At 51.6% G+C, this 26,380-nt stretch overlaps 1 protein-coding gene across 3 annotated transcripts in view; it reads right to left on the reverse strand.

Moving 5' to 3' along the window:
- Nucleotides 1-514: 514 nt before the first annotated feature.
- Nucleotides 515-26,380, reverse strand: part of Abcc6 (ATP binding cassette subfamily C member 6) — a 54,235-nt gene continuing 28,369 nt past the window's right edge. For 2 of the 3 annotated variants that reach the window (XM_087593683.1, XM_087593682.1), the window contains 17 exons: nucleotides 24,796-24,868; nucleotides 22,865-22,991; nucleotides 22,509-22,685; nucleotides 20,499-20,666; nucleotides 19,922-20,096; nucleotides 17,502-17,577; nucleotides 14,446-14,569; nucleotides 13,720-13,927; nucleotides 10,473-10,783; nucleotides 9,263-9,462; nucleotides 7,545-7,671; nucleotides 6,529-6,630; nucleotides 5,381-5,527; nucleotides 4,676-4,834; nucleotides 4,425-4,591; nucleotides 2,152-2,346; nucleotides 515-1,845 (listed from right to left, as the gene is read on the reverse strand). In XM_087593683.1, the coding sequence (XP_087449809.1) occupies nucleotides 1,737-1,845; nucleotides 2,152-2,346; nucleotides 4,425-4,591; nucleotides 4,676-4,834; nucleotides 5,381-5,527; nucleotides 6,529-6,630; nucleotides 7,545-7,671; nucleotides 9,263-9,462; nucleotides 10,473-10,783; nucleotides 13,720-13,927; nucleotides 14,446-14,569; nucleotides 17,502-17,577; nucleotides 19,922-20,096; nucleotides 20,499-20,666; nucleotides 22,509-22,685; nucleotides 22,865-22,991; nucleotides 24,796-24,868 (2,645 nt within the window). In that variant the 3' untranslated portion in view covers nucleotides 515-1,736. 3 annotated transcript variants of the gene reach the window in all.

The following is a 26,380-nucleotide window of genomic DNA, read 5'->3' on the forward strand; positions in this document are numbered from 1 at the left end:
CCAACACCACAGGAAAGAACAAGGCCTACAGGGACAGCCAGAGCCTGAGAATGTGTGCCCTGTGGCCTGCTGGGGCTGATTCCTGATCCTTCCACAGGCTGGGCCCTGCAGGCAGGAGACCTTGGCTTAGGGATTAATGGCCTGGATTACCCTGCCTTCCTTCCTGGAGCTCCTGTGTGATGGACACTCTGTGGGTCAGGCTCTATTCCCAGACCAAGGTAGGGCCTCCACAGAGTCTCTCCTGCTGGATTTGCAGACACAGAGCAGCCTCTGGTCCAGGCCAGGCTGCTGAACGGCAGCCCCATGTCTAGCTCCTCCAGGGCAGAAGTGCCCACAGGACCACTGGAACTTGGTGACTAGAGGCCCAGGAGCAAGTTTCCACTTGGGCGCTAGATACGATACCCTGTGTCACCATTTTTTTGGCTTCAGTTTCCTCTTTTGCACAAGAAAAGTAGCCATGGTACTAAGGTTAGCTCCTCGCTTGGTAGAAACCCTAAGAATGAGCTGCAGGCTGTACAAGCAAAGGGGAATCCTCTGAGCTGAAAGGAAATCCCGTAAATCCTTTATTAAGGGTAGCCAATCAGAGAAGCCTCAGGGTCTAGGGAAGAGCAAGCCCTGTCCAAGAAGCAAGCAGGAATCCTCTCCTGAACCCAACATATCACTGCTCAGGGAGTCATGGGTGCTATTAGGGCGGATCAATTCATGATGCAGTCCTGGGGGGGCACGGCAGTGTGTGGAAATCTCTTTGCCACAGCTTTAGAAGGGCATCTCTGAGCAGAAGCGAAGGGTACTGCTCAGCACACTGTCACGCACGGGACTCACCAGCCCTGGCCCATGGGGATGTCACTACTTAGCTGTGGTGAGTCAAGGCAGGTGTAGTGGCACACGTCTGTCATTCCAGCACTCTGGAGACCGAGACAGGAGCATCTCGAGTTTGAGGCCAGTTTGAGCAAGAGACCCTTCACCACTACAATTTTAAACAGGAGTAGAACCGAATCCAGAGCCGGGGCTGTAACACAGTTTTTAGAGTGAGTGCCTGTCAAGCACACACAAAGCCTTGTTTGAGACCCCCACACAGGGCGTGGTGACACAGGCCATAATCCCAGCACTTGGGAGGGAAGGCAGGAGCATCAGATGTTCAAGGCCATCCTCAGCAACAAAGTGAGTTCAGGGCCAGCCTGGGCTATGTGAAATCCTGTCTCAAAAACCAATGAGAGCACAAAGCACGGAGTCCAAACACTGATGCACACGCAGCAGAGGTAAAGACAAGTCAGTCGGAGTCAGTGTGATGCTTCATCTTGTCCTAGGGTTGGACAAGGTGTCACCCCCGGAATAAACAGGGCAGAGGGTTTGCGGCTTCTCTCCATGTGGCTTCTTAAAACTGTGAGTGAACTCTACAATGACCTCAAAATAAGGAGTTAGGGGATATGTGCACGCCATCACCCCGGTCCAGGGCATCCAACCTGAATGGCCTGGGGTGGGTATGGCCTTGAAGTAGACAGCTTGGGCTGAGAGTCACTGTTCTTTTTGGCCTGGGGTGGGTGTGGCCTTGCTCAAGCCAACCTGGGCATGCTGGGTTCTTCTGGGTCTGGTATTCCAATACTCTGTCACTCTCTCTGCTATCTTCCTCCCAAAAAGGAGTTTAGATTGGGCATCATGTGGCCCCTGAGTCTCTGGCATCTCCAGCTACTGCAGGCTCTGTGGCTGGCTCCAGGAGGTTTGGGAAGAGTCCTGACTCAGGCTAGGCCCGACTCCTGGGCTAGCCTGTAAAACAGGCCTTTCTGGGCCAGCAGCTGTGCTGGACTGCCACTCTCTGCCACCTGCCCCTCATCCATGACTAGAACCCTGCAAGGAAGACATGGGGCAGTTCTTGTGACAGTAGCTGAGGCCTTTGTCACTGAGAGAGAGAGCCCAGCTCTACTTTCCCTCCCCCAGATGTCTGACTTCCCAAGCCACTACCTGACACCCCTCCCCCGCTCCCAGCTTCCGGGATGCACAGGACCTGGGCCAAATGCCTTTCCCTGGGGGATCGGTCATGCCCCCTGCACAGCGGGCACTTCGAGATCCATCCCAGGGCACGTGCAGATGAACACATCACGTCTTCCCCTATCTCCCTGGCCCTGTGCACCACTGTCAGGAGGGCCATCTTACCTGGCGCAGTTCATCACGGAGCGCAGGCGGTGAGCAATGAGCAGCACTGTACACTGTGCAAACCAGCGCTCGAGGGCCGCCTGCATCTGTATCTCCGTCCCTGGGTCCACGGAGGCAGTGGCTTCATCCAGGATGAGGATCTGGGTTTTCCGGAGAAGGGCACGTGCCAGACACAGGAGCTGCTTCTGACCCACACTGTGGATAAGCTTTGCGGTTAGGCTGAGTAGGTGTCATGAGCTAGAATAGGCCTGTCTGCAGGCTGGCCCTGGGGACAGCTGCGGATGGAGCCTGCATGGATTGTCCCCATCCCACCATGAGGACCCAGGTCTGCAGGGGTGGGACAATTCCATTCCTGTTGTCTCGGGGGTAGGTTGACTGTGGCAAGTCATTCACACCTTCTGGGCCTCGGGGGCTCCGCCTATGAAAAGGTGCATGTATGTGTGCACGCGTGTGGAGGCCAGAGGCTGACATTGAGTGTCTTTCTCAGTCACTCTCAGCGTTATCAACAGAGGTGGTCTCTCCTTGAACCCAGGCTGGCGTAGCTAGTCTGCCTAGCTAGCTCATTCTGGGGGCCTCCATCTCTGCACCCTGAGTACTGAGATGATAGGCAGCTGCTTAGCCCGCCTGGCTCTTCCATGCGTTCAGGGGATTCGAACTCTGGTCCTCCCACTTGCTCAGCAAGCACAACCCACCGAGCATCTATCTCCCAGCCCCCATCATAACATGCTAAGTGTTTAAGTGGATACCAGCCATAGAAGGTGACTATTGTCCCTTTTGTGTTTTCTTTGTTTGAAACAGGATCTTCTGGAGGGCCTGAACCTCACTGTGTAGACTGGTCCTCACACACACAGAGATCTGCCTGCCTCTGCTTTCCAAAGGCTGGGATTAAAGGTGTGGAACACAGCCTTACTTGGTTTTGTTTTTTTTTTTTTTGTGTGTGTGTGTCTCACCTTACTATGTAGCCCAGGCTGGACTCAACTGTGACATCTTCCTGGCTCAGCTGGGATCACAGGCCTGCACTACAGGGCCAGATATGCCTAAGGATGTTTCACTGTCTAACCTCACACTCAGGAAAGGCTGGGGCTGGAGAGGAGCCCAGCGCTACAGCATTTCCTCAGCTGAACAAGGCCCTCATTAACGGCCTCACACTAGGAAAACCCCCAACAGCACAGCGTATCTCTCAGCCTCTGTTTACGTCATAAGTATTTCATCCTTAAAATACTGTGGCAGAAGGCGTTACTAGAGAATTGATGGCTCAGGCAGGAATATGCCAGCCATGCAAACATGAGGACCTAAGATCAGATCCCCAGCAGGCACATAGAAGCTGATCACGATGGCACATCCGTAATCCAGCTCTGGGAATGCAGAGGCAGAAGAACCCTGGGAGCCCTTTGGTACCCCCAGCCTAGGAGAAGCAATGAGCACCGGGTTCAGTGAGGGACCCTGTCTTGAAATAAGGTAGAGAGCTATCACACACACACACACACACACACACACACACACACACACACACGCTTTATGGAAAGAACACACACTATCACTCAGCCACAACTAATCCGAGATCAGGGCCAAACATCAAGCATAGTATTTGTGTAGTGAAGGTGAAGGGAGTGTGGCTCTCTCAGGCCTTACCTTTCCCTCCCACTCCCCCTGCCTCACCAAAAACCATAATCTATATTCCCTAAGCTAGCCACGGTCTATTCTCTTATTTGGTTGCTTCCTCTTCCTGATCCAGCTATTAAAATATTGAAGTGGGCAATCAAAATCCCCCTTTGGCCATCCTAATTAACATGCCCAATCACAATTAAACACCTCATCCCAACACAGGGGCGTTTAGAAACCTTTATGGACCACCATTTACCTATGGGCCAAGTCTGTTCCCTCTCTACCCGGAGGCAGTCCTTTGTCACTCTGGGACGAATACCCCTTCTCCTCTCCCTGTTTCCTTCCCCTTCTTCCTTATTTAGCCCCTCATCACTGCACTCACTCTGTCCCTCTGGGGCATATAAGTCTCCTTTGTGTTGAGGACTTGGTCTTGGGGTCCTGGGCCAATAGTTTTCCTTTCAAAAATGAATGTGTAGGATCAAAAGTCTAGGCTGGGTTCCACCATGGGAAAATGATCATGGTGTAGGAATCCTGAGAGCTGGAACTGCAGGAAAGGACTGGGGCCTGTATTAGCAAAAGAAGGCTGTTCCCTGGAGTCTGTGCAGGGCCCAGACTGTCCCTGCCCTTGCCCACTTCTTTCTGGCCCTGCCATTGGTGGACGGCCATACCTCAGGTCATCTCCCTGGCCTGAGCACTCATACTGCAGCTGGCCAGGCAGGCTGGTCACGAAGGCCTTGAGCTGCACCGTCTCCAGCGCTGCCCAGATGCCCTCATCTGTGTTCTCCTGAAGCAGGTCCAGGTTCATCCGCAGCGAGCCCGGGAACAGGACAGGGTCCTGGCCGGAGGGATGCTGGGTCAGAACCAGGACATACCACAGCTCCCTCCTCCACCGCCTCTCTCCCAGCCTGCTAGGCCTCACCTGAGGGATGATGGTGATTCTGGACCGCAGTGTGTGCAGCCCCATGTCGGTGATGGGGACCCCATCGATCCAAATACCACCCTCAGTGGCCTCCTGAAGCCGCAGCAGGCCCCAAGTCAGGGAGGACTTCCCGGCCCCTGTCCTGCCCACGATGCCCACCTGCCAGGAAACAGAAGAGACCCACACAGAACAGGTCTGTCCCAGCCCTGGGGTTCATGGAGACCTATCTGAAAGATTCTTTCCCTCATAGGACTTGTCTCTGGGCTCACCTCCCGCTGGGCATGCTCCCACAACACCCATCCTCGAATCCCACCTCCCATCCCCCCTCTCTGTGTTACTCCCCTCCCTCCAGGCAACCCCTCCCACTTCCTTGCACCCTCCCCTGCATCCTCCCCTACCTGAGCCTTCTGCTTCTCCCTGGTCTTTCTTCCTCCTGTCCATCAGTCTGTCCATGTTTGCTTTCACTTACTCCCCATCTTTCCTTCAGGTCATTCCTGACAGTCTTTCCTACAGAGCATCCTCTCTCACCTGTCCCTTATCCATCCTTCCATGCAGCCCAACACGCCCCTCCTTGTACAGAGAGATCAAGGGAGATCAGGGAGCCACCCCTAGACCAGGGCCTGTGAGATGGAATCTAAGAAACCTGGGCAAGGTTTCAGACTTGGAGTCTGGTGCCCACAAGGAGGGAACAGGAGGGCTGCCCACCTTCTCCCCTGCATGGATCTTCAGGGACACACCCTGCACAGCCATGGGCAGCTCTGGTCGGTGTCTGAGCCCAAAGTCTCGGAACTCAATCTGTCCCCCACAGGGCCAGAGAGGCTGGGCTGCAGAGGAGGGCAGCCTCCAGGGAGCCTGGGTCAAGGAACAGGATGGGCACAGGTCAGAGGAGCGGACCCTGCAACTTCACAGGTGTTCTGCTTCTCAGAACCTCAGCTTTCCACAAACCTTTCATTTGGAAATCACCCCAGGTCATCCTAGCACTCTTTTTTGTTGTTTTGGGACAAAGTCTCTTTATATAGCCCAGGCTAGCTTCTAACATTCCTTTAACACAGACTAACCTCCAACTCTCTATATAACCCAGGCTGTCCTCCAAATCATGATTTTTCCAAGTTACACTCCAACTCTCTATATAGCCTAGACTAACTTCTAACTTGTGAAGTAGCGACTGCTTGCTTTATATAGCTAAGACTGGCTTCTAACTTACCATATAGCCCAGGCTAGCCTCTAACTTGCTATGTCTCCCAAGCTAACTTCAAATTTTCTACCCAGCATAGTTTCTAACTATTTAGCTCAGACTAGCCTGAAACTCACTACATAGATCAGGCTAGCTTCAAGCTAGCAGCAATCCTCCTGCCTCACCTTCAGATGCCGGGGTTTAGTTCTGAGCTATTGCAGCCAGCTTGCCGCCATGTCATTTACATCGATGCTCTGTTCCTGTGGCAATGCTGCCATATTCCTGAGGTGTCATGCGCCACTGGTCTGTTTTGGCACACTGCAGCCATGAGGCTGACCTGTCCCTCCCTGGCTTGCTGCTTGGTTAAAATGTCACTGGGCAGCATTGTTCTCTGCCTGAGTGACAGTCTTGTCCTGTCTTATGCTCTGCTGCATGGCTGGAGTGTGGCTGCCACTTTGAGGTCCTCACTCCTGCCTCCTGCTGTTGCAGGGACACTGTCACTACTGTTTGGCACTCCGATGAGTGACCAGCCCAGCCGAGCAGAAAGCAGGGTTTTAACTTTTCACCATCCCTGCTGTCTTGGCTGTGACTCCAGCACACAGGGATGTTGCTTTGTGGGAAAGGAAGGGGCAAGCACCACCCTGGACCCACAGTCCCTCATTCCATCTCCCCATCTCACCTCCTTGGGGGTGTGAACGTAGTCCTGTACTCGCTCCACGGCCACCATGCTGTTCTCCAGATCTGTCCAGCTGCGGACCACCCACTGCAGAGTCTGTGTTACCTGGTTTGAGACGAGACCTCAGCTGGGTTCCTTGGGTTCCCATAAGCCCTCCTCCCTACCAGGTGCCAGGGGAGGCAAAGAAAGAGGGGCTGTAGGAAAAGGGAAGTTGGGGGCCTGGGACCACAGAGGTGGGGCTTGGCTAATAAAGACATTGCATAGAGCAAGCAGGTGACACCCTAGCAAGTCTACTGGCACAAAACAGAGAGAGGGGATCAGAGAGTGTGCCTGGCCTTCGCAGAACACACAGCAAGACCTGGGTCTGTGGGTTCCATTCAGGACCTATGAGCAGTCCCTGCCTCCTCTCTACTCCAGCTGTGCTGGCTTAACACAGCAGGGGCAGCAGCCACGTGCCCCACCCACCATGGCTTTTCCTGCTGCTGGTTCTGCTACTGACCCCTAAAGGTGATCTGAACATAAATTTATGAAGCTCTTGGGACAACAACTTATTTATCTGATATTGCCTGTGTAGATATGAGAGAGAGAAAGAGAGTATATGTGTAAGGGAGAAGAGAGGATGTATGAGTGTGTCTGTGAGAGTGAGTAAGAGAGAGGAGAATGTGTGTATAATGTGTATATGAGAGCGTGTGTATGTGTGTGTATGTGGACACAGATATTGTGACCAACATTACATATGACTAAGAGCTAACAACAAACACACCGCTGGAAACTGGTTCTCAACAGTCTTCGCTCGTCTCAGCTAATCTACAGGGTGTCTGAAACAGCAGTGTTGGCCCATTATTTGGATGGACACACAGAGGGACTTGAGCTACTTGCTTGAGGTCAGTCAAAGTTCCCTGAGAACTGTACGGCTTAGTTCTGGAGAAGAGACTCAGGAGTCCTTGGAACTACTCCAGCAGGGGTCCGTGCCTCTCTGATCTGACCCACCTCCAGTCAGGGGTAAGATGCTGGAGTACCTGGAGGGCAGCAGAAACCGAGAAGCCCGCGAGGCCAGCACTCAGGTGAGCCTTGCTCAGCACAGCACATGTAGCGGCCACAAACACCAGGCCATTCCCCAGGAGCTCCAGGTTGGCAGCCAGCCACCTGTAAAGGGAAACAGGGTTCCTCAGGACCAGCAGGGCCTGCTTCAATGGGCGTGGTGTGGCCTGGTCGTGGTAAATGCTCACCACCCACTGGGGGCCCTACAATGGGACCTAACTGCAGGAGGAAAGGTAACACTATTCTGTCTTGCCCAGTGATTTAGCTGCAGGCCTGACACATGCTGTATGTTCCATAGAGCTCCTGTTTTAGAGATGTGTATTTTCTATCCCTGGTCTACCCTATACCCCACCAGTCACCTCCCTGGTGTGCTTGTGGCTACATGTACACGTGTGTGCAAGCTAGAGGACAATCTCAACTGTCCTTCCTCAGGTATCATATGTCATTTATTTATTTATTCATTCATTCATTCATTCATTCATTTGACAGGGTTTCTTTGTGTAGCCCTGGCTATCCTGGAACTCACTCTGTAGACCAGGCTGGCCTCAAACTCAGAGATTCACCTGCCTCTGCCTCCTGACTGCTGGAACTAAAGGTGTGCACTGATACCACATGGCTCTACCAGTGAGACAGGGTCTTTCACTGGTTTGGAACTTGTCAAGAGAGCTAGGCTGGCTTGCCAGTGAGCCTCAGGAACTGAGATGCCTCCATCCCAAGCCCCCCTTCCCAAGTGCTGAGACAACAAGCTTATGCCACCCCCCTGGATTCTTTATACAGTGAGCTCTGATGAGCACATCTCTTACTGCAAGGCAAGCCTTTACCCCTCGAGTGTCTCCCAGCCCTGGCCTGCCTCCTTATTAAGCCACGATCACATCTTCGCATGCACTCAGCGCCACCTTGACCTCTCCTGGGAGCCCAACCTGACTGTGTTTCTCCTTCTCTTCATCTCTGACCTCCATCCCATGCATTTCTTCCCAGCCAAATCATTTAATGTCGGCAACTACTGTCACCATTATGAGTCCTGGGCTCCATGGTGACAAAGATCTTGTTTTCTCATCCCTGGCTCTAGCTTCAGTCCATACTTCAGCATGAAGAATGTGCTTAACTAATGCATTCTCAAAGGATAGGTACAGTGTATCTGCCTCACTGAGTTCTGTTCTACCATTAATTCCTTTAATAGCGAGTGAGAATGTATTCTGAGCGGGGCATGTTCACAGAGCTGGACAAGTGCCTCTCGTGTCCCTGGGAGGGGAGAAGATACTGTTCCCATTTGATAGCTGATGAAACTGAGGCTCAAGGAGGGCTGGAGCAGTGCCAGGCATGGGGCCAGCACTCCCTGTAACAAATCCTTAAAGTCACCTTGAGTGTGACAGCAGTTGAGTTAATGAGGCTCAGAGAGGTCATGTAACTTGGTCAGGGTCTACCAGCTTGAAACTGGAAGAACTGGGAGTTGTCTTACTCTTTCTTAGTCCCAAAAGGTGATGGAGGATTAAGGATACCAGCTTCCTGCCATCAAGGAAACAGCGGTTGGCGTGATTGCCTGGCAACCATTCTTTCTGAACCTTGGAACCCATCGGAGACCAGGGACTTGGCTGTTCTGTGTTCAGACGCTCCGAGTGGCACTCTGCCTCAGATAGTCCCTAGCTGTGTGACTACCCAGTATAACTCTTTTGGGGAGGGGGATCCCAGGTCCTACCTGTCAGCCACCAGCCTCGGGAAACTGATCCTCTGGTTCTCATCCATGAGGGCATCGTGCTGAGCTGTGAAGGGCCCCTGGGCCTGGAAGGCCCTGACCACCTGACTGCCCTGGAAGGTCTCAGCCAGATGGGAACACACTGAGGAGTAACTGGCCGACTCCAGGCGTCTCAGCTGGCAACATGTGGCCACGTAGAGGCTCTGTGGTGGGAGAGGGGAGGAGGCGAGAGACAGAGGGGAGCTCTGAGCACACAAGGAGCAGCAGGCACCGCTTGCTTGCCTTCTCAGTAGCAGGGGGATTCGACAGCTGCTGAATCTAGCAATGGGACCAGCTCCAAACCATCTCTGTCTGATGCCAAAGCATTCGCCCCAAATCAGGTGGCCTGAGAGATGACCTGGGCAGCTGGGGCCACCAACAATCATGGTGATTGTCCTGGACATATAGATGGTCACATGGCCTAGCCTAAGATTGGTTTTGGACAGGCACAGGGCTCATCACAGGCCAATCAAAATCGTTCCTGGGGGGTTGGGGATTTAGCTCAGTGGTAGAGCGCTTGCCTAGCAAGCGCAAGGCCCTGGGTTCGGTCCCCGGTTCCAAAAAATGAACCAAAAAAAAAAAAAAATCGTTCCTGGTTGCACTGATGAAAGACTTCCTTGGTGTTGGGGAAACTGGGGAGAGGCAGAGCAGAGGGCAGCTGAGGTCTGTTTGTCCCCTGGCAAAAGCATGTAGAAATTGAGGCCTGGCTGAGCTAGCCTGAGCTTCTCAAAGACCAGCTGGTTGGGTGTCTCATGCAACCCAGAATGAGACCATATCTGCTTCCCAAAGAGCTGGTATTACAGACATGCCCCAGCATTCCTGGCTCAGATGCTGGTCTTTTTGTTAAGCCAATTTCAGAGGGCCTCTGGCCCAGGCAGAGGAAAACAGACATTTTAACACAGTATAATCCTCTCCGATGCAGTGCTGTGCCCAGCCGCATGCAAATGGGAGGAGACACTGCAGCAGTAGGACCCAAAGTTAGACATGAGGAGTGACTGAGAGACAGAGACTTGTGTAGATTCTACAGGGTACTGTCTGCTCCTAGGGTGTGAGGGGTGGTGGGGCTTCTAATCTCTCCATCCCACGGCGATCTGTGACTCTCCCATCGAACCTTGCCCAGAGGCAGTGAGGGGACTGACAGAAGGGACCTCAGCTAGACCTGGGCTCTCCATACCTGAAACCCAGCATAAAGGAGCATAAGAGGTAGGATGGCCACAATAGCCAGTGGTGTGGCCATCGACACTGCCAGGCCAACCTCCAGGAGTCCAAAGGCATAGGTCAGCAGGGTCCTCATCTTGTCTGGGATGTCCACATCCACTATGTCCGTCTCCTTGGAAAAACGGTTCAGCAGGTTCCCGACTGGTGTGCGCTCAAAGAAGCCAATGGGAGAGCGAGCCACGTCCCAGAGGAGGCTCCGGAAAAGCAGGCATGAAGCTCGGGCTCCACCCAGGAACACCGCAGCCATGGAGGCAAACAGTCCGATGGCTGCAGAGGGAGAGTTGGAGTGGAACCCGCTGCTGGGCTGGGGCGGGTCTCCCAGCACCCGGATGGCCATGCTATGATGTGATAGACCCGCTGCTGGAGGGTTGAATAGTGTCTCCCCAAACTCATACCTACCTTGACCTCTAAATACAATTTATTTAGAAATACAAGTTTCACAGATACAACAAAAGAATATTCTAGATTTAGGGTGTGGCCTACACCTGTTCTTTGTATCCTTTTAAGAACTGGGCACAGGCAGGACACAGATAACAGACACAGATAGAGACCGGAGTAGCAGTAACAGCTAAGGTAAACAAAGGATCCAAAAGCCACCAGAAACTGGAAAAGGAGAGGCAAGGGGAGTCACTGTCAGGGGAACCCTACTGTCAATCAAAGCCCACAGTGCAGTGTAGGCAGTCACATGACTCAAGTAGCCAGTCAGAGCACACTAGCCATGGCGATTACTGTGATTGGTTTGTGGTGGTCTCCTGACTCATAAAGGGACCAATCAGAACCTTCCCTGTGGATGAAGCCTGAGCTGGGAGTGAAGTGCGGAGTGTTGGGGATGCAGGTGTGCCCTGTTTCGAACAAGGTGCGTCTGAGTCTTTGCACCTGTTCCCAAGGTCTTCCCCAGATTCCTCCAGGAACCAGCTCTGATGCTGGCTGGGTTTAAAATGGTCCACCTAAGTATTGTGAGAGAATCCGTTTCTGTGATTCTAGATACTGTATCGGTCACAGATTTTGTTTCTTTTGAGACAAGGTCATATGTAGCCCAAGCTGGCTTTGGATGTAGCAGAGGATAAGTTGAATGTCTAATCTTTCTACCTCCACCTCTGGAGTGATGAGACTTTAGGGGCATGCCACCGGCGCAGGCTAGCCCTAGCTCGGTAGCCAGCATGCAGCCACGTGCCGCCCAAATGGTTCATTCCAGCATGGCTGACTGACATAGTCTGACATAGCTCATAGTCTGGCTGGATTAAGCGACCATCTGCATTCAAGCAACCGCTCTGAGCTGTGGCAGACAGGTGTACAAACTGTAAGGGTCCCTAAAGTCGGGGCTGGCATGCCTATTTACAAGGGAGACAGAGGCTCACGGCATCTCGCTGATGTGGCTACTGTCCTAGTGGATCGTGTTGAAGCTGCTTTTTATCTGTGGTGCTGGAGACTGAACCCGGGGCTTCACACGTTAGGCAAGCACTCTACACTAAGCTATATCCTCAGAGAGTCCCCCTTTTTCACTTAAAAGTCGAATTTATTTCGTACTTGTGTATGTGTGCGTATGAACTTGTGTGCGTGCATGTGTGTGTGTGTGTGTGTGTGTGTGTGTGTGTTTCCTGCCGTAGCATGTGTGTAGAAGTCAGAAGACAACCTGTGGGAGTCTGATCTCTCTTTGTACCACATGACTCACAAGAGTTGAACTCTAGTCAACAGGTTTGCTGGCAGGAGCCTTTACACTGAGCCATCTTCCCCAGCCCCCCATTTTGCTTATTTTGCGATGGATGTCACCAAGTTACCTAGGCTGTCCTTGAGCCCAGGATAGTCTTAACTTGCATGGGTCCTATCTTCAGCCTCCCGAGTAGCTGGGGTTACAGGAGTGTGTCACTGTCTCTGGCTAACTCAAACAACTTTCAGGATGGGGCCAAACCCACGTGCCCAGCAACACTTTCTTTTTACTGTGGCCATGTTTGAAATGCAGGGAAATGGGCACTGGAATAGGGAGGACAGACGCTGCAAGGGCACCACAGCCGGTCCTTGCAGGGACATGGCTGCTCAATAGCCTGAGTGGGGAGGCTGTGGGACATCTACATAAGCCATAAACCATGCCATGCCACATAAGGTCACAGGATGATTGGCTTAGTCGATATTCGTGTTGCAATGTGACAATATCACTTTGCAGCCTGGTGTCCCTGCAGAGGCCACGTGGGCACTCTTTGCACCTTGCTTTGCAGCAGAAGTAAACCTGCAATCACTTAAGGAATAATAATAATATTATTATATAGTCATAATTATAATTATATATTTATCATTATAATATATTACTATATTATATATTATACTACCATATGATTATCATGATATATTATTATATAAATCAATTTTAATATAATTATAATAATATAACAATAATTATATAATATTAATTATTACATTATATAATATAAAGTATAAAATATGCAATATATGACATATTATGTCATATATTATATATTTTATATTCTAGATTTGTTATATAATATTATATACTTTATTATTTAGTAATAACATATTAATTATCATCATTATTTTATAGGAGTTGAGTGGTGGTACAGACCTGTAACCCTAGTATGTAGGGGGTTGAAGCAGGGGGACCTTGAGTCTGAGGCCAGCCTGGACTGGAAGGAAAGACTGCCTCTGACTGAGATAGTGAGTTAAGCTGGGCTGGTGAGAAGGCTCAACAGGAAAAGGACTTGCTGCCATGTCTGGTGGCCTGAGCATGTCCACCCTGGGCTAACATGGTAGACAGAGAAAACCCACTCTGGCAGGCCTGAACATGCATGTGCTGCGGTGTCTATGCGTACACACACACACACACACACACACACACCCCAAAAATTAGCAAGTAAAGGAACAGGTGCTGTTTTAAGGGGACAGAAAAACGAGAGAGGGGGTCATGTGCGGGCAGTGAAAGAGGTGGAGCGAGCACTGGGGAAGGAGTGTGGTCTGCGCGGAGGCAGGGTGACTGTGCTGTGCCGGGAGGATTGGCAGGAGATCGAGGTCATTCGCTGGTGAACTTCACAGACACCTTAGCAGGGAGACACTGTCCCCAGGCCTCGCTTCCCTCCAGCCACACCTTAAGGACACAGGGATGGTTGGTCCTAGGATGTTCTGAGCAGACATTGAAGGACAGAAGAGGTGGGGTGGGAGGCCGGGTTTGAGCAATGCTCACTGACACGGGGTACCTTGCAGACAGCCAAGGAGTCCAAAGATGGAGCCACGCAGGGCTGAATGCATCTGCTTCCCATCCACGACCGGGTCGTCGGCCCAGAGGCTCAGCCAGTAGCCTTGGCAGAAGGACGCCACTTGCTGGCAGAGGAAGAGGAACAGGGTGTAGGTGCAGAGCGGTGTGCCCACCGCCCGCAGGTAGCTCAGGTATGTGGCGCTCTTCACCTGTGAGACATGTAGGGAGGGGTGGCAGAGGAGGGGATGAGGGGAGAGTGAGTTGGGTGTAGGTCAGGTCAGAGTCCCAAAGGCAACTTCAGCAGAGCCTCACTGGGCATGCCATCTCCCCCACAGCCCTGCCTCAGGATCCTCCTGCTAGAGACCCATGGGGGTCACGGGAAGCCATGTCTGGGTGGGTGGGTGAATGAAGGTTGGCTGAGGGGTGCACATAGGGGTTCAGGATAAGATGGTCTGAGGGACAGAGCGAGGCAGTATGGAAGGAGAGAAACGATTCTATGGATTTCAGATTTGGGCTTCCCTAGTCTTGGGTGTTGGTCATAGAGACAAGACCCTGGTTCCTTCATCTTTAAAAGGAGGTTATTGCTGGCTGGCTTTTCTGAGGGACTGAGATGAGGAGGATTAAGAATCAGGGAGGTTACAGTCTCATTTGGCTCACAATGGGTACTTGAGAAAGGTGAGCGTCCTCCCTGGTCTGTTAGAGATGAAGCAAAAGCACTGGTCGTTACCCGGCCATACTGCACACTGTCCTCTCCTGCTGTCAGTCCAGTGACCTCAACGTCATCCAGAGAAGGCTCCATCTGTGCCTCTGAAGTACTGCCCTTCACAGGGGCTGCGTCACTGGGTCTGGGCCTATCGTTGAGAGGAAATCAGGACGTGTTAGTGCATGTTAGTGTCTCTTCCCACGGGGGACTGTGAGCTCCCTCCGATGGTAGCCAGTGAGCTCTGCAGGATTCTTTCTAGCTCTTCATTCATTCGCTCAGGAAGGAGGGAGGGATTATGCATTCATGGACACATGGGTGGATGGATAGAAAAAGGATGGCTACATGGATGCATGGCTAGAAAGCATACATGGATGGAAGAAGGAAGATAGGTGCAAGGTGGATGGATAGAAAAAGGGAGATGTGGTCGCATGGATGATAAAAAGAAGGGTGTGTGCATGCATGGGTGGGTGTGAATGCATGGAGGGCTATGAAGACATGGGTGGGTGTGAATGCATGGGTGGGTGTGAAGACATGGGTGTGTGTGAAGGCATGGGTGGGTGTGAATGCATGGTTGGGTGTGAATGCATGGGTGGGTGTGAAGGCATGGGTGGGTGTGAAGGCATGGGTGGGTGTGAATGCATGGGTGGGTGTGAAGACATGGGTGGGTATGAATGCACTGCTGGGTATGAACACATGGGTGGGTGCGAATGCATGTGTGTGTGAATGCATGGGTGGATATAAATGCATAGCTGGGTATGAATGAATTACTGGTTATAAATGCATAGGTGGGTATGAATGCATGGGTGGGTGTGAATGCGTGACTGGGTGTGAATGTATGACTGAGTGTGAATTCATGGGTAGGTGTGAATGTATGAGTTGGTGTAAATGCATGGGTGGGTGTGAATGCATGGGTGGGTGTGAATGCATGGGTGGGTGTGAATGCATGGGTGGGTGTGAATGCATGGGTGGGTGTGAATGCATGGGTGGGTGTGAATGCATGGCTGGGTGTAAATGCATGGGTGGGTGTAAATGCATGGGTGGGTGTGAATGCATGGGTGGGTGTGAATGCATGGGTGGGTGTGAATGTATGACTGAGTGTGAATTCATGGGTAGGTGTGAATGTATGAGTTGGTGTGAATGCATGGGTGGGTGTGAATGCATGGTTGGGTGTGAATGCATGGCTGGGTGTGAATGCATGGCTGGGTGTGAATGCATGGGTGGGTGTGAATGCATGGTTGGGTGTGAATGCATGGCTGGGTGTGAACGCATGGCTGGGTGTGAACGCATGGGTGGGTGTGAATGCATGGCTGGGTGTGAACGCATGGGTGGGTTGAATGCATGGCTGGGTGTGAATTCATGGGTAGGTGTGAATGCATGGCTGGGTGTGAATGCATGGGTGGGTGTGAATGCATGGCTGGGTGTGAATGCATGGGTGGGTGTGAATGCATGGGTGGGTGTGAATGCATGGCTGGGTGTGAATGCATGGCTGGGTGTGAATGCATGGGTGGGTGTGAACGCATGGGTGGGTTGAATGCATGGCTGGGTGTGAATGCATGGGTGGGTGTGAATGCATGGGTGGGTGTGAACGCATGGGTGGGTTGAATGCATGGCTGGGTGTGAATGCATGGGTGGGTGTGAATGCATGGGTGGGTGTGAACGCATGGGTGGGTTGAATGCATGGCTGGGTGTGAATGCATGGGTGGGTGTGAACGCATGGGTGGGTTGAATGCATGGCTGGGTGTGAATGCATGGCTGGGTGTGAATGCATGGGTGGGTGTGAACGCATGGGTGGGTAGGTGCATGGACAGATACATGGGTAAATGGATGGTACTTCCATCTCCTTCCTCCTACATGGTACTCAGCTCCATCTCTCTAGAGTCAAGCAAGTCTGTCCCCTGATGCCATTTCACCAGATGAAAACAGTTGTCCACACAGGGAACTCCGTCCTCTGAAGTTTCACTCTGGCCTTAGCTCCCATTCTATTGTTTGCCCCTGCTCTTTACCCTCAGACCCGTCGGTCCAGCTCACCTGAATGTCCATGTTTCACTTTTTGATGCTAAAGACATTCGCGTTCCTGTCATCTGTGGAGCAGTGGACTGATTTAACTGTTCTGTGCTTCTCTCCCCTAGATAGAGCTCTCTACGTTTATTACCTGTTTACTGTCTTCCTAGCACCTACCCATCACTTATTATCTCTCAAGAATCACCTCCCCACCCATCCGTTTTCCTATCCATCCATCTCTGCTTCTTTCCTTCCCTGCACCATCCAGCCCAGCATCCTTCCATCTGTCCATCCATCCATCCATGCCTCCTTTCATCTTTCTGTCCTTCCATGCATCCACCATCTGCTCTTCCACACTCCCTTCGTGCTCTCGACATACCCATCCCAACCTGTCAGTTGATGCATGAACATATTCCCTCCCTCCCTCCCTCTCCCTCCCTCCCCATCACACATCCACGCCCACCTCCACATGTGCACCTCTACCTGATCTTTCTCAGGTCCCTGTGCACTGCCCTGCTTCCCAGGAGCACTCTCGGGGTGGCCACGACATCAGAGAATCTGTCCCCATCCTTGCTATCCCCAGGCCCAGCTTCCCTTGTGTGCTCCCCCACAGCTGGTATGGAAGCCTGGCACACAGTGACCTGTTGTCAAAGTCCAGGGTGCAGAGGACTGGCAATAGGGGAACAGTGGACTCCCTCTGGGTGTCCCCTAGCTGTGTGCGCTGGCCAGACTCCAGCCCAGCCTGCCTGGCAAAATGGGAGCAGTGCAGTCTAGCACAGACATTTCCAGTCACGCTGAGGCGCTTTCCTGGCAGCCAACATCACATTCTGCTCTAATGACTGGCATTGGCCCCCGCCAAGGTACTGGTCTTAGAAGTGACAATTGGAGGTTTATCACTGTCAGTTGACTGATGGATCACTTGGGGAGAATGAATTATCCATCCCTGAGCCCATAGGGGTACTAAACCGGTACTCTATAAATGATTGTGGCTGTCCCTTCTGCCTGAGGTATAGTAGCCACAAGCAGATCTTATTTTGGCCTCAGCCTGGCCGCCCCTTGCTCAGCGTCAGGGAACGCACCTCTCTGGTCTGCGCGTGGGCGTCCCACCTCCAGAAAAGCCTCCAAGGTCATCACTGGTGGCTGCAGCATGTGCTTCTGCAAGGATCAAGGATGTCAATGCAGCCACACTGTAGGGTGCCGTTGTTGGCTCTGACACTCACGGTTGTGGTGCTTTTAATCTCTCTGAGCAAACATTTCCTAGCAGGGCTCCTGCTGCTGCTCTAGCAAGCTTTCTCTGCTCTCAGCCCTTCCTTCCCCCAGGGTCACTCAGAAGCATTATTGGTTCACCCTCTTTCATCTCATTCAGAAAACCCTGAACGCATGCTATGGAGCTGGAAAATAGCATGAATACTGCAAAGGGTCAACTCGCCTCTCTTCCCCATGCTCGCGAGTAGTGCATTGTGCCTAGAATGTTCCTTCCTAGCTAACTCACATGGGGGGCTAGATCCCCCAGGAATACTCTCCCATACGATGTTTCCCAGGTTGGCCCAGAGATCTGAGCAGAAATACAATAGCTTGGCTCCAGACCTCTGAACAAGAACTGTTATTGCAGACCACCGAAATATGGTAATGTTTGTGCTGCAGCCTTGTCACAGCAAAAGCTGTCCAAATGGGCGAGCTCTGCACTCAAGGTACCGTCTTTAAGCTAAAAAACAATGACACTGCGAGCCAACCGTTAAGTGCTGTGGTGGTTTGAAGGAGAATGACTCCCTGAGATGCAAACATTTGAACACTCGGCCCCAGTTGTTAGAACTGTTTGAGAAGGATTAGGAGGTGTGGCCTTATTGGAGGAGGTGTGTCACTGGCAGCAGGCTTTGAGAACTTTCAAAGACCAAGCCATTCCCAGTCTCTCTCTCTCTCTCTCTCTCTCTCTCTCTCTCTCTCTCTGCTTTGTGATTTGTGTCTCAAGATGTTAGCTCTCAGCTACCATGCCTGACTGCTGCCATGCCTCCCCACCATGATTGTCATGTTCTGTAAGCCTTTGAACTGTAAGCCCTAAATAGACTCTTCCTTCTATGAATTGTCTTGGTCCTGATGTCTTATTACAGCAATAGAAAAGTAACTAAGACAGGTGTTTTCTTTTTTTGTATAAGTGTGTGTGTGTGTGTGTGTGAGTACACATGTGTGCATGTATGTATATATATGTATACATGTATGCAAAGGCTAGAGGACAATCTTGAGTGTTGTCTACCTTGTTTTGTGAGACAGAGTCCCTCACTGGCCTAGAAATCATGAGGCTAGGCTGACCCGGCAGCAAGTCCCATGAGTCCTCCTGTATCAGTCTCCCCAAAGCTGGGACTATGTGTGTATGCTACCATGCCCAGCATTTCACATGGGTGCAGAGGACTGAACTCAGGTCCTTCTGTTGCAAGGCTCTTTGACACCTGAGACTCTCCCGAGCCTATCATTTATGGCCAATGCTGAGCAGATGTTTCTAGACAAGGTAAGACCAAGACCGGAGGTAACATTAAAGCAGGAGTTGAGGACATGGGGGACATGGGGAACAGCATGTCCTACCAATTCAAAAACATGTTCTCTGGCACCTAGCAGTTTGGTTTTGTGGCCTAACCCTGTTGCCAGCAAGACACACATGTATGTAGCCTTGGGCTAATTTCTTAACTTGCAGGTCTGAGTTTCTTCATTGGTGAAACAGAGACAATTAGGCCCCATGCTGACTCAGTGAACAGAAATGAGTGAAGTGTCTTAGTTCAGTATTACTCACTGTACTTGTGGGCAATGTTACTTCTGGAAGTTTGGTGTTTACAGAGGGACCTAGGAGCAAAGGCTCCCTGAAGTGTCTTCTTAACGTCTTAGCATAGACACTGGATGCTACTCTGGGGCCACAGGTGTAGCTCTCATTTTCCTCATCCATCCAAGGGCAGTAGTGGCCGCCCCCACCTCAGAGGGCTCTTGTGAGGATCAAGTGAAACATTGTACAATTAGGGCCGAAGAGATGGCCAAGTTGGTAAAGCACTTGATCCTGAACCCACAGAAAATGCCAGGCATGGTAGTGCATGCCTGTAACTCCACCCCTAGGAAGATGGGAACAGAAGGGTCCCTGGAGCTCACTGGACAGCCAATCCAGCAGAATCAGGGAGCCTTAGATCCCAATAAAAGACCCTGAAAGCAAGATGGAGTACTTCTGAGATTGACAGCTGAGATTCAGCTCTGGCCTCCAACCATATATGTATGCACACTGGAACATATATGTGCACCTACACACGTAAACACGCAACGAGAACCATGATGATGAGAGACACTGGGAGCCCCAGGAGGTGTCCTTGGCTCCTTGTGGGGGAGGGGTGGCCTGTTTGCAGGGCTACAGTGCCGGGTGGGCCCTCGAGATGGGTATGGTTAAGGTACTCCACCCACCAGTGGGACCGTTGCAGCCTTCTCCCAGAGGGAGCCTGGCAGAGACTGAGTGGCGCCCAGCCAATACCTCCTTCTCCTTCGCCTGCAGGCTGTCTGGCTCCATCCAGAAGACCCACCAGGGCTCCGTTCCTATGCAGAAGGTCTTGGTAGGAGCCCATCTCTGCGATGGTCCCATTGGCCAGCACCAGGATCTGGTCAGCTTGGGGCAGGACATGCAGCGTGTGTGTTACAAGGATCCGAGTCTGGACAGGGTAGGGCAGAAGTTACACATGCTGGAGTGTCCCCAGGTCAGGGAGTGGGAATGTTCCTTCCAATGCCTCCAACCACACTTCTTCTAGAGAATACCACACCCAAAGAGAATAGTGGGGGTATCTCAAATTCAGAGGATGTGAGATTAAGGCCAATCTTTGAGAGCTTCTCATTGTAATGGGGCTATGGGGTCATCAGAGAAACTCACCTTTGGTTCAAAATATAACAAGTGGAAATACATTACAAAAGCCAAGGAGATTTGGGGAGGTGTTTGTTACACAGCACTGTTGCAGGAAAAACTGACTGATACAAAGAAGAAAGCTGGACTCAAGAAGGGCTCATGAGACGGTCCTTGGTGAGGACAGAACTCCCAGGACTTCCTCTACTTCACTTACCGTACCTTGGAGAAGTCCACTGGGGCCAATGACCTGTTTGAAGACTTCCTGGCTGACATGCGCATCCAGGGCTGCTAGGGGGTCATCCATCAGGTACACAGCAGCCCTTCTGTACACAGCCCGAGCCAAGCTCAGCCGCTGCTTCTGGCCCCCAGAAAGATTCATGCCCTGGGGACATGAGTGAGACAGGGACTCAGATGCACATCTGCTGGTGACATCGGAATGACCGGTTGGCGGGGCAGTGGTGTTGCACACCTCTAATCCCACTGCTTGGCAGGCAGAGGCAAGTGGGTCTCTGAGTTGCAGGACAGCCAGGGCTACAGGGTGAAACCCTGTCTCAAAAAACAAAAGTAGGACAGCAACAAAGCAGAATGGCATAGGCAAGAGATGGCCCTGCTCATTCAGTCAGGGGGCAGCTCAAGGTGCCCTGGGTCACACTTGTCTGTAAACACTGAGCCCTTGCTGGCCTGAGCCTGCTTCCCCACTTCCCAGCCTCCCTTCTGGAGACACCGTGTGCACTGCTCCATCTCCCCTCTCTTCCAGGTTATGGCTTCCTCCCTCTCAGCCCAGAGTTTCTTCCCTCTTCTCCATTGCCGACGTGCACTGAGGACATCGCTTGCTCCCTGTCGCCTACACATCCAGTCCTAATTTTCATTCATCCATTCATTCAGCCAATGCTCACCATGGCTGCTCTGCTGGGATGTACCTGGCAGTGGGGCTCTAGCAGTGAGCAACCACGTTCCTTCCTTCTGACCCTTTCTAATGAGTATGCACTGGTCAAGCTGACAGGGCAGGCCTGGCCTTCAAGGTGACAGGAGGTGGGAGGGGCATAGCCTTGTGTGCCCCAGGGAGATGGCTTTCTCGCTGGGAACGAGGATGTACTCAGGCCCTGAACTATGAGTGTGCATGGCAGGGTCCCTGTAGCTGGAGAGAGCAGGAACGGGGATGTATGACCAGAGAGGATGTAGAGAGAGAAATGGGCTCACGTGGACGCTTTTATGGGGATGGTCAAAACTGTGGCTCTGATTCTGAGAGAAAGGAAACCTGAGGGTTCTGGGAAGAGAGAGGGAGTAAGGACCCGTTGGCCCAGTGCTTTCTACCTGCAGGACTGGGATTGGTCTAAAGGGAGAAGGGATAGAAAATGTGGGTCTGAGTCAGCTGTGCTGGCACATGCTTGTCCTCTCAGCACTCAGGAGGCTGAGGCAAAATGATCAAAAGTTCTAGACCCCAGGCAGGCATGGTGGTACGTAATCCCAGAACTCAGGAGCAGAGGCAGGTGGATATCTTTGAATTTGAGGTCAACCTGGTCTACATAGTAAGTTCCAGGACAGTCAGAACTATTATGCAAAGAGACACTGTCCAAAAACAGAATACCCCCAAAAGTCCTAGACCCCATCTCAAACAAAAGCAAAGTAGGGGCTGTAGCTCAGAAGTAAAGCAGTTGCTCAGAATCTGCAGAGACCTAGGTTTGATCCCCAGCATTGATTCCCAGTTCCTTAATCCAGGGTCAGACCGCATTTTCTAGGATGGGCCAGGGAGTAATTCTTGTAAACTTTGAGGGCCATCTGATGTCTGTCTCAGTTGCCCAACTCTGACCTCTGAGAGCAAAAGTTGTCATAGACCATAAGTCACTGGATAGGTGTTGTGTCCCAATAAAACTTTATTTACAAAAACAAGTAGTGGGCCAGACTTGATCCTTAGCACATAGTTTTCTGATTCTGTTGGTTCTATAGCTTCAGATGCCTGTGTCCCGTGTGGGGACCATCTCTGCTCATATACATTGGTGAGGCCAGGAGAGGGGAAGCAGTTTGATTATCATTACTCAGCAGCCATTCTGCTCTCCCTTCGTCTTTGCTTTATTTTTTAAAATTAGTTTCTCCTCAATAAATGAACAGTGCCATATGTTTGGCCCTGACCTGGGGTCTCCTTCCCTCCCCTCTTTCTGTCCCTACTGTCCCCCATCTTCCTACCCTCAGGTCAGGGAGGCATATGATCCCAGGGTCTCCTCACCTGCTCCCCTACTGGGGTGTGAACTCCTGCAGGGAAGCTGGCCACATCAGACCCCAAGGCACAGGCTTCTAGAACTTCCTGCAACCATGGCAGATCCAGCTCCTGCCTGAAGCACACATTCTCCACCACAGAGGTATTCTGGACCCAAGCCTCCTGAGGCACGTAGGCCACGGAACCCTGAAACACTCCTTACTGTTGGTAGGTCATATGAGAGTGGGGAAACCGGTGTTCAGAGGGAGGGAGGCAGAGCCAGTGAATGGAGGGCTCTTGGCTGTGAGGGGAAGACATGGGTGGTGCAGCATCTCTGAAGATAACACCTTAGCAGCCAGGGCAGGGGGGAATGGGGATGGCCTTACCTCAATGCTCACAGACCCTTCTACCTTCAACAGCTCCCCAAGCAGGGCAGACAGCAGGGAGGACTTTCCAGCCCCCACTGGACCCACAACAGCCAGCAGACAGCCCTGGGGCACGGTGAGGTTGATCCTGACAACCCAGGGGAGATGCAGCCCTGAAGGTCCAGCCTGGGTGTGTACAGAAGAAGCGGGGAACTCCAGACACACCCACCCCATCCTGCTGCCCAGGCACTGGGGAGACCATGAAGAGGATACACAAGGCTTTTCCTCCCTGATCTTTGTTTGACTATCTGAACTGCCTTTCATCAGATGTACTTGCCACAGTACAGTCATGCCGCAGACAGTGTACACAGTCACATGTACAGCCAGTATACATGTGCGTGCCTACACGTATGCCACTGTATGCATATCCAGGCACGTATGCACACACGCATTTGGGATCGTGGTGTGAGGGTTTGGCTGTTGTCATCTCTTGCTCAGGCCTTTGCAATACAGGACTGGCTGCTCTCCCTGCCTCTGCCCCAGGCTACTCCTGCCCATCTTCTGCAGTCAGCCCTGATCCAGCAAAGCCACAGGGACCTGTTTAAGAGCACGTCAGGGCTGGGCTTGGTGATGTCCACCTCTAGTCCCAGCACTAGGGAGCCAGAGCAGGTGGATCTCTGAGTTGAAGCCAGCCTGGTCTACAAAGTGAGCGTCAGGCTAGTCAAGACTACACAGCGAGACTGTTTCTAAAGACCAAATCAGTTCATAACCCTTCCAAGCTTTGACTGAGGTTCAAAAGGAAAGTTCTGGTGAACATGAGTTATACCCAGTCATGCTCTTAGTGCTTCTGCTTCTGCTCCTGCTCCTTCCCCTTTGTCCTCTTCCTTCTTTTTCCTCTCTCTCTCTCTCTCTCTCTCTCTCTCAAGACAGGGTTTCTCTGTGTCACCCTGGCTGTCCCGAAACTCACTCTGTAGACCAAGTTGACCAACTCAGAGATCCACCTGCCTCTGCCTCCTGAGTGCAGTGATTGAAGGTGTGCACCACCACCTTAAGCTTAGTGCTTCTTTTTTTTTTTTTTTTTTTTTTTTTCGGAGCTGGGGACCGAACCCAGGGCCTTGCACTTGCTAGGCAAGCGCTCTACCACTGAGCTAAATCCCCAACCCCTTAGTGCTTCTTAAGCATAGCCCAGTGGCTTTCATCAGGGGTGATTTTACCTTAGTTGGGTGGATTCCCACAGCTGATTGGGGACGGAGTTCAGTAGCTCTTAGTTCTGCCAAACATACTACATGAACCAGGACAGCCCACCATAAGGAATTCTCAGCCCAAATGTCACAGGGTGAGACTGAGAGAGAGAGAGCCTGGGCCTCACATGCTTCTGCCTCACTGTCTTTGCTTTTGGTCTTCCTGCTGTTCAAAGAGCCTCCCCCTGACCTCTGCTGTGCCCTCTGCTGGAATGCCAACCTACCTACACCGCCAGCTTTTGTCCCTTCCCCAGACTTTCTACTTGCGTCCCATGTCCATCCAAATGTTACCCCGAGAGAGTAGAGCCCCAGCCTTCCCTCTGTCCCCAGCATACAGAACAGAGCCTTGCACAGCAAGGGAGTGCTCAGTAAACACCCCGAGACTACGGATGAGGTGGACACACATGGCCAGATTTTCTTTCTCTTTGTGAGGTATCTTGGGGCTGGGTGACAATGACCTTGAAACTGATAGAAGAGGCACAGAAGAAGGTCATAGCTGATGAGGCTGGGCCTCAAGGCTCCTTTTGGTCAGGTGGGAAACAGGGGTGTCTCCTGCCTGATAGGGGAGCTCAGGTACCCTGTGTTCCCACTACAGGGCTGTGGCACGCAGGAACCCTTGCCTCCCTGCACAGAACCCTGGTCCGGCTTATCTTCCAGACCTAGGTGGAACACTTTCTCATAAGCCAAGGGCATCTCTGTGGGGTTTCATACCCGTGCAGGCAGGGCGGGCTCTCCTGGGACCAAGCGAAGGTGCCATTGTGTATAGAAATTCGATCCTTCGAGGCTACAGGACATAAGAAAACAGTTACAGGGGCTGGTACTGCCCTCCCAGCATTCCAGTGTTCAGTGTTTAAGGCCTCAGAGGCTCCATCCCCAAAACATCATTTCAGCTAGAAAAACATCATTTCAGCTAGAAGCATTCATTGCAAGGCCGTGGTCCTGCTACCTACTGACATAACAGCAATCCTACCTCAATAACACTGTAATTCAGGGACAAGTGGCCTCAGCCAGGGGTTCAGATCCTGTCTGCTGACCTTTTCTTTTCTTAAATAAATAAGGTTTGAACTGGATATGGTGGCTCATGCCTGTCATCCTGGCACCTGGGAGGTTGAGACAGGAGGGTAATGAGTTGGAGGCTAGCCTGGGCTATAGAGTAAGTGTGATGCCAGCTTGGGCTATATATGAAGATCATCAATAAAGTTATTTATTTATGCATTTGGGTAAATAAATAAGTAATCTCAGTGTGGTGGTTTGTGCCTGTAATCCCAGTATTTGGGAGGTGAAGGCAGAAAGATCATGAGTTCAAGTCCAACCTTAGCTTCATATCAAGTTCAAGGCCAGTCTGGTTTACAATATCCTGTCTCCAAAAGCCAAAATATGGGGGGCGGGGGGTGGTTGTCAGAGAGATGAGTTAGTAGCTCAGGGCACTGGCTGCTCTTGTAGAGGACCCAGGCTGAATTCCTAATATATACACATGGCAGTTCACAACCATCTGTAACTCCCATTCCAGGGGATCTGGCACCCTCTTATGGCCTCCCTGGGCATCAGACACTCACTAGTACACAGACATCTATGTGAATAAAACCCTTATACATGTAAAATAAAAATAAATTACCCCTTCTAATTTTTAAGCCAAAAATTTAAATAAGTAAATACATGTATTAATTTTGCAAACGTTTATAGTCTGACTGTGTTACTTGAATTAATGTGATCTCCAAGACAGCCTCCCCCAACCCTCCAGAGTGCTTGGACCCTGAAGATGGGCACTGAGGCTCTAAGAGGTTAACATGTCAGAGCTGGGATTCAGATAGGTCTCTAGGGTGGGGCATCCATCCCAAGGGCAGGATTTTAAGTACCAGTGGACAATTTCCAGATAAGCAGGTTGACCAGATGCCTCAATTATATTAACTGAGTGGGAAATGCTCATCTGGTGACAGGCCATTCTCTGCTCTTCTTCCCTGAGGCAATCAAAGTCACATAGGCAGTGGCCGGAGGTGGCAGGATTTAGTGGGGTGGGGGTGTGGGGGTGAGGTAGGGTGAAGAGTGGAGGATTGGGGGGTGAGTGGGGGATGGGGTGAATGAGTAGGGGAGGAGAGAGCTGACTAACTAGAGTTTGTGAATCCCCACACTGACGCTCTGATTCAAGTCTTTAGCTTAACAATATGTGCATGGTTCTCGGTCTAGACTTCTGCATAAGGGTAAGTTCTTGATGGGGTACCTACTTCCGAGCACCTAGGTGGCACCCCACAGTGCTCCACTAGTCATCACTGTACACTAGCAGAAGCAGAAGATGTTG

The sequence above is a fragment of the Rattus norvegicus genome, chromosome 1 (assembly GCF_021556685.1).
Source record: "Rattus norvegicus strain SHRSP/BbbUtx chromosome 1, alternate assembly SHRSP_T2T, whole genome shotgun sequence".
NCBI lineage: Eukaryota > Metazoa > Chordata > Mammalia > Rodentia > Muridae > Rattus > Rattus norvegicus.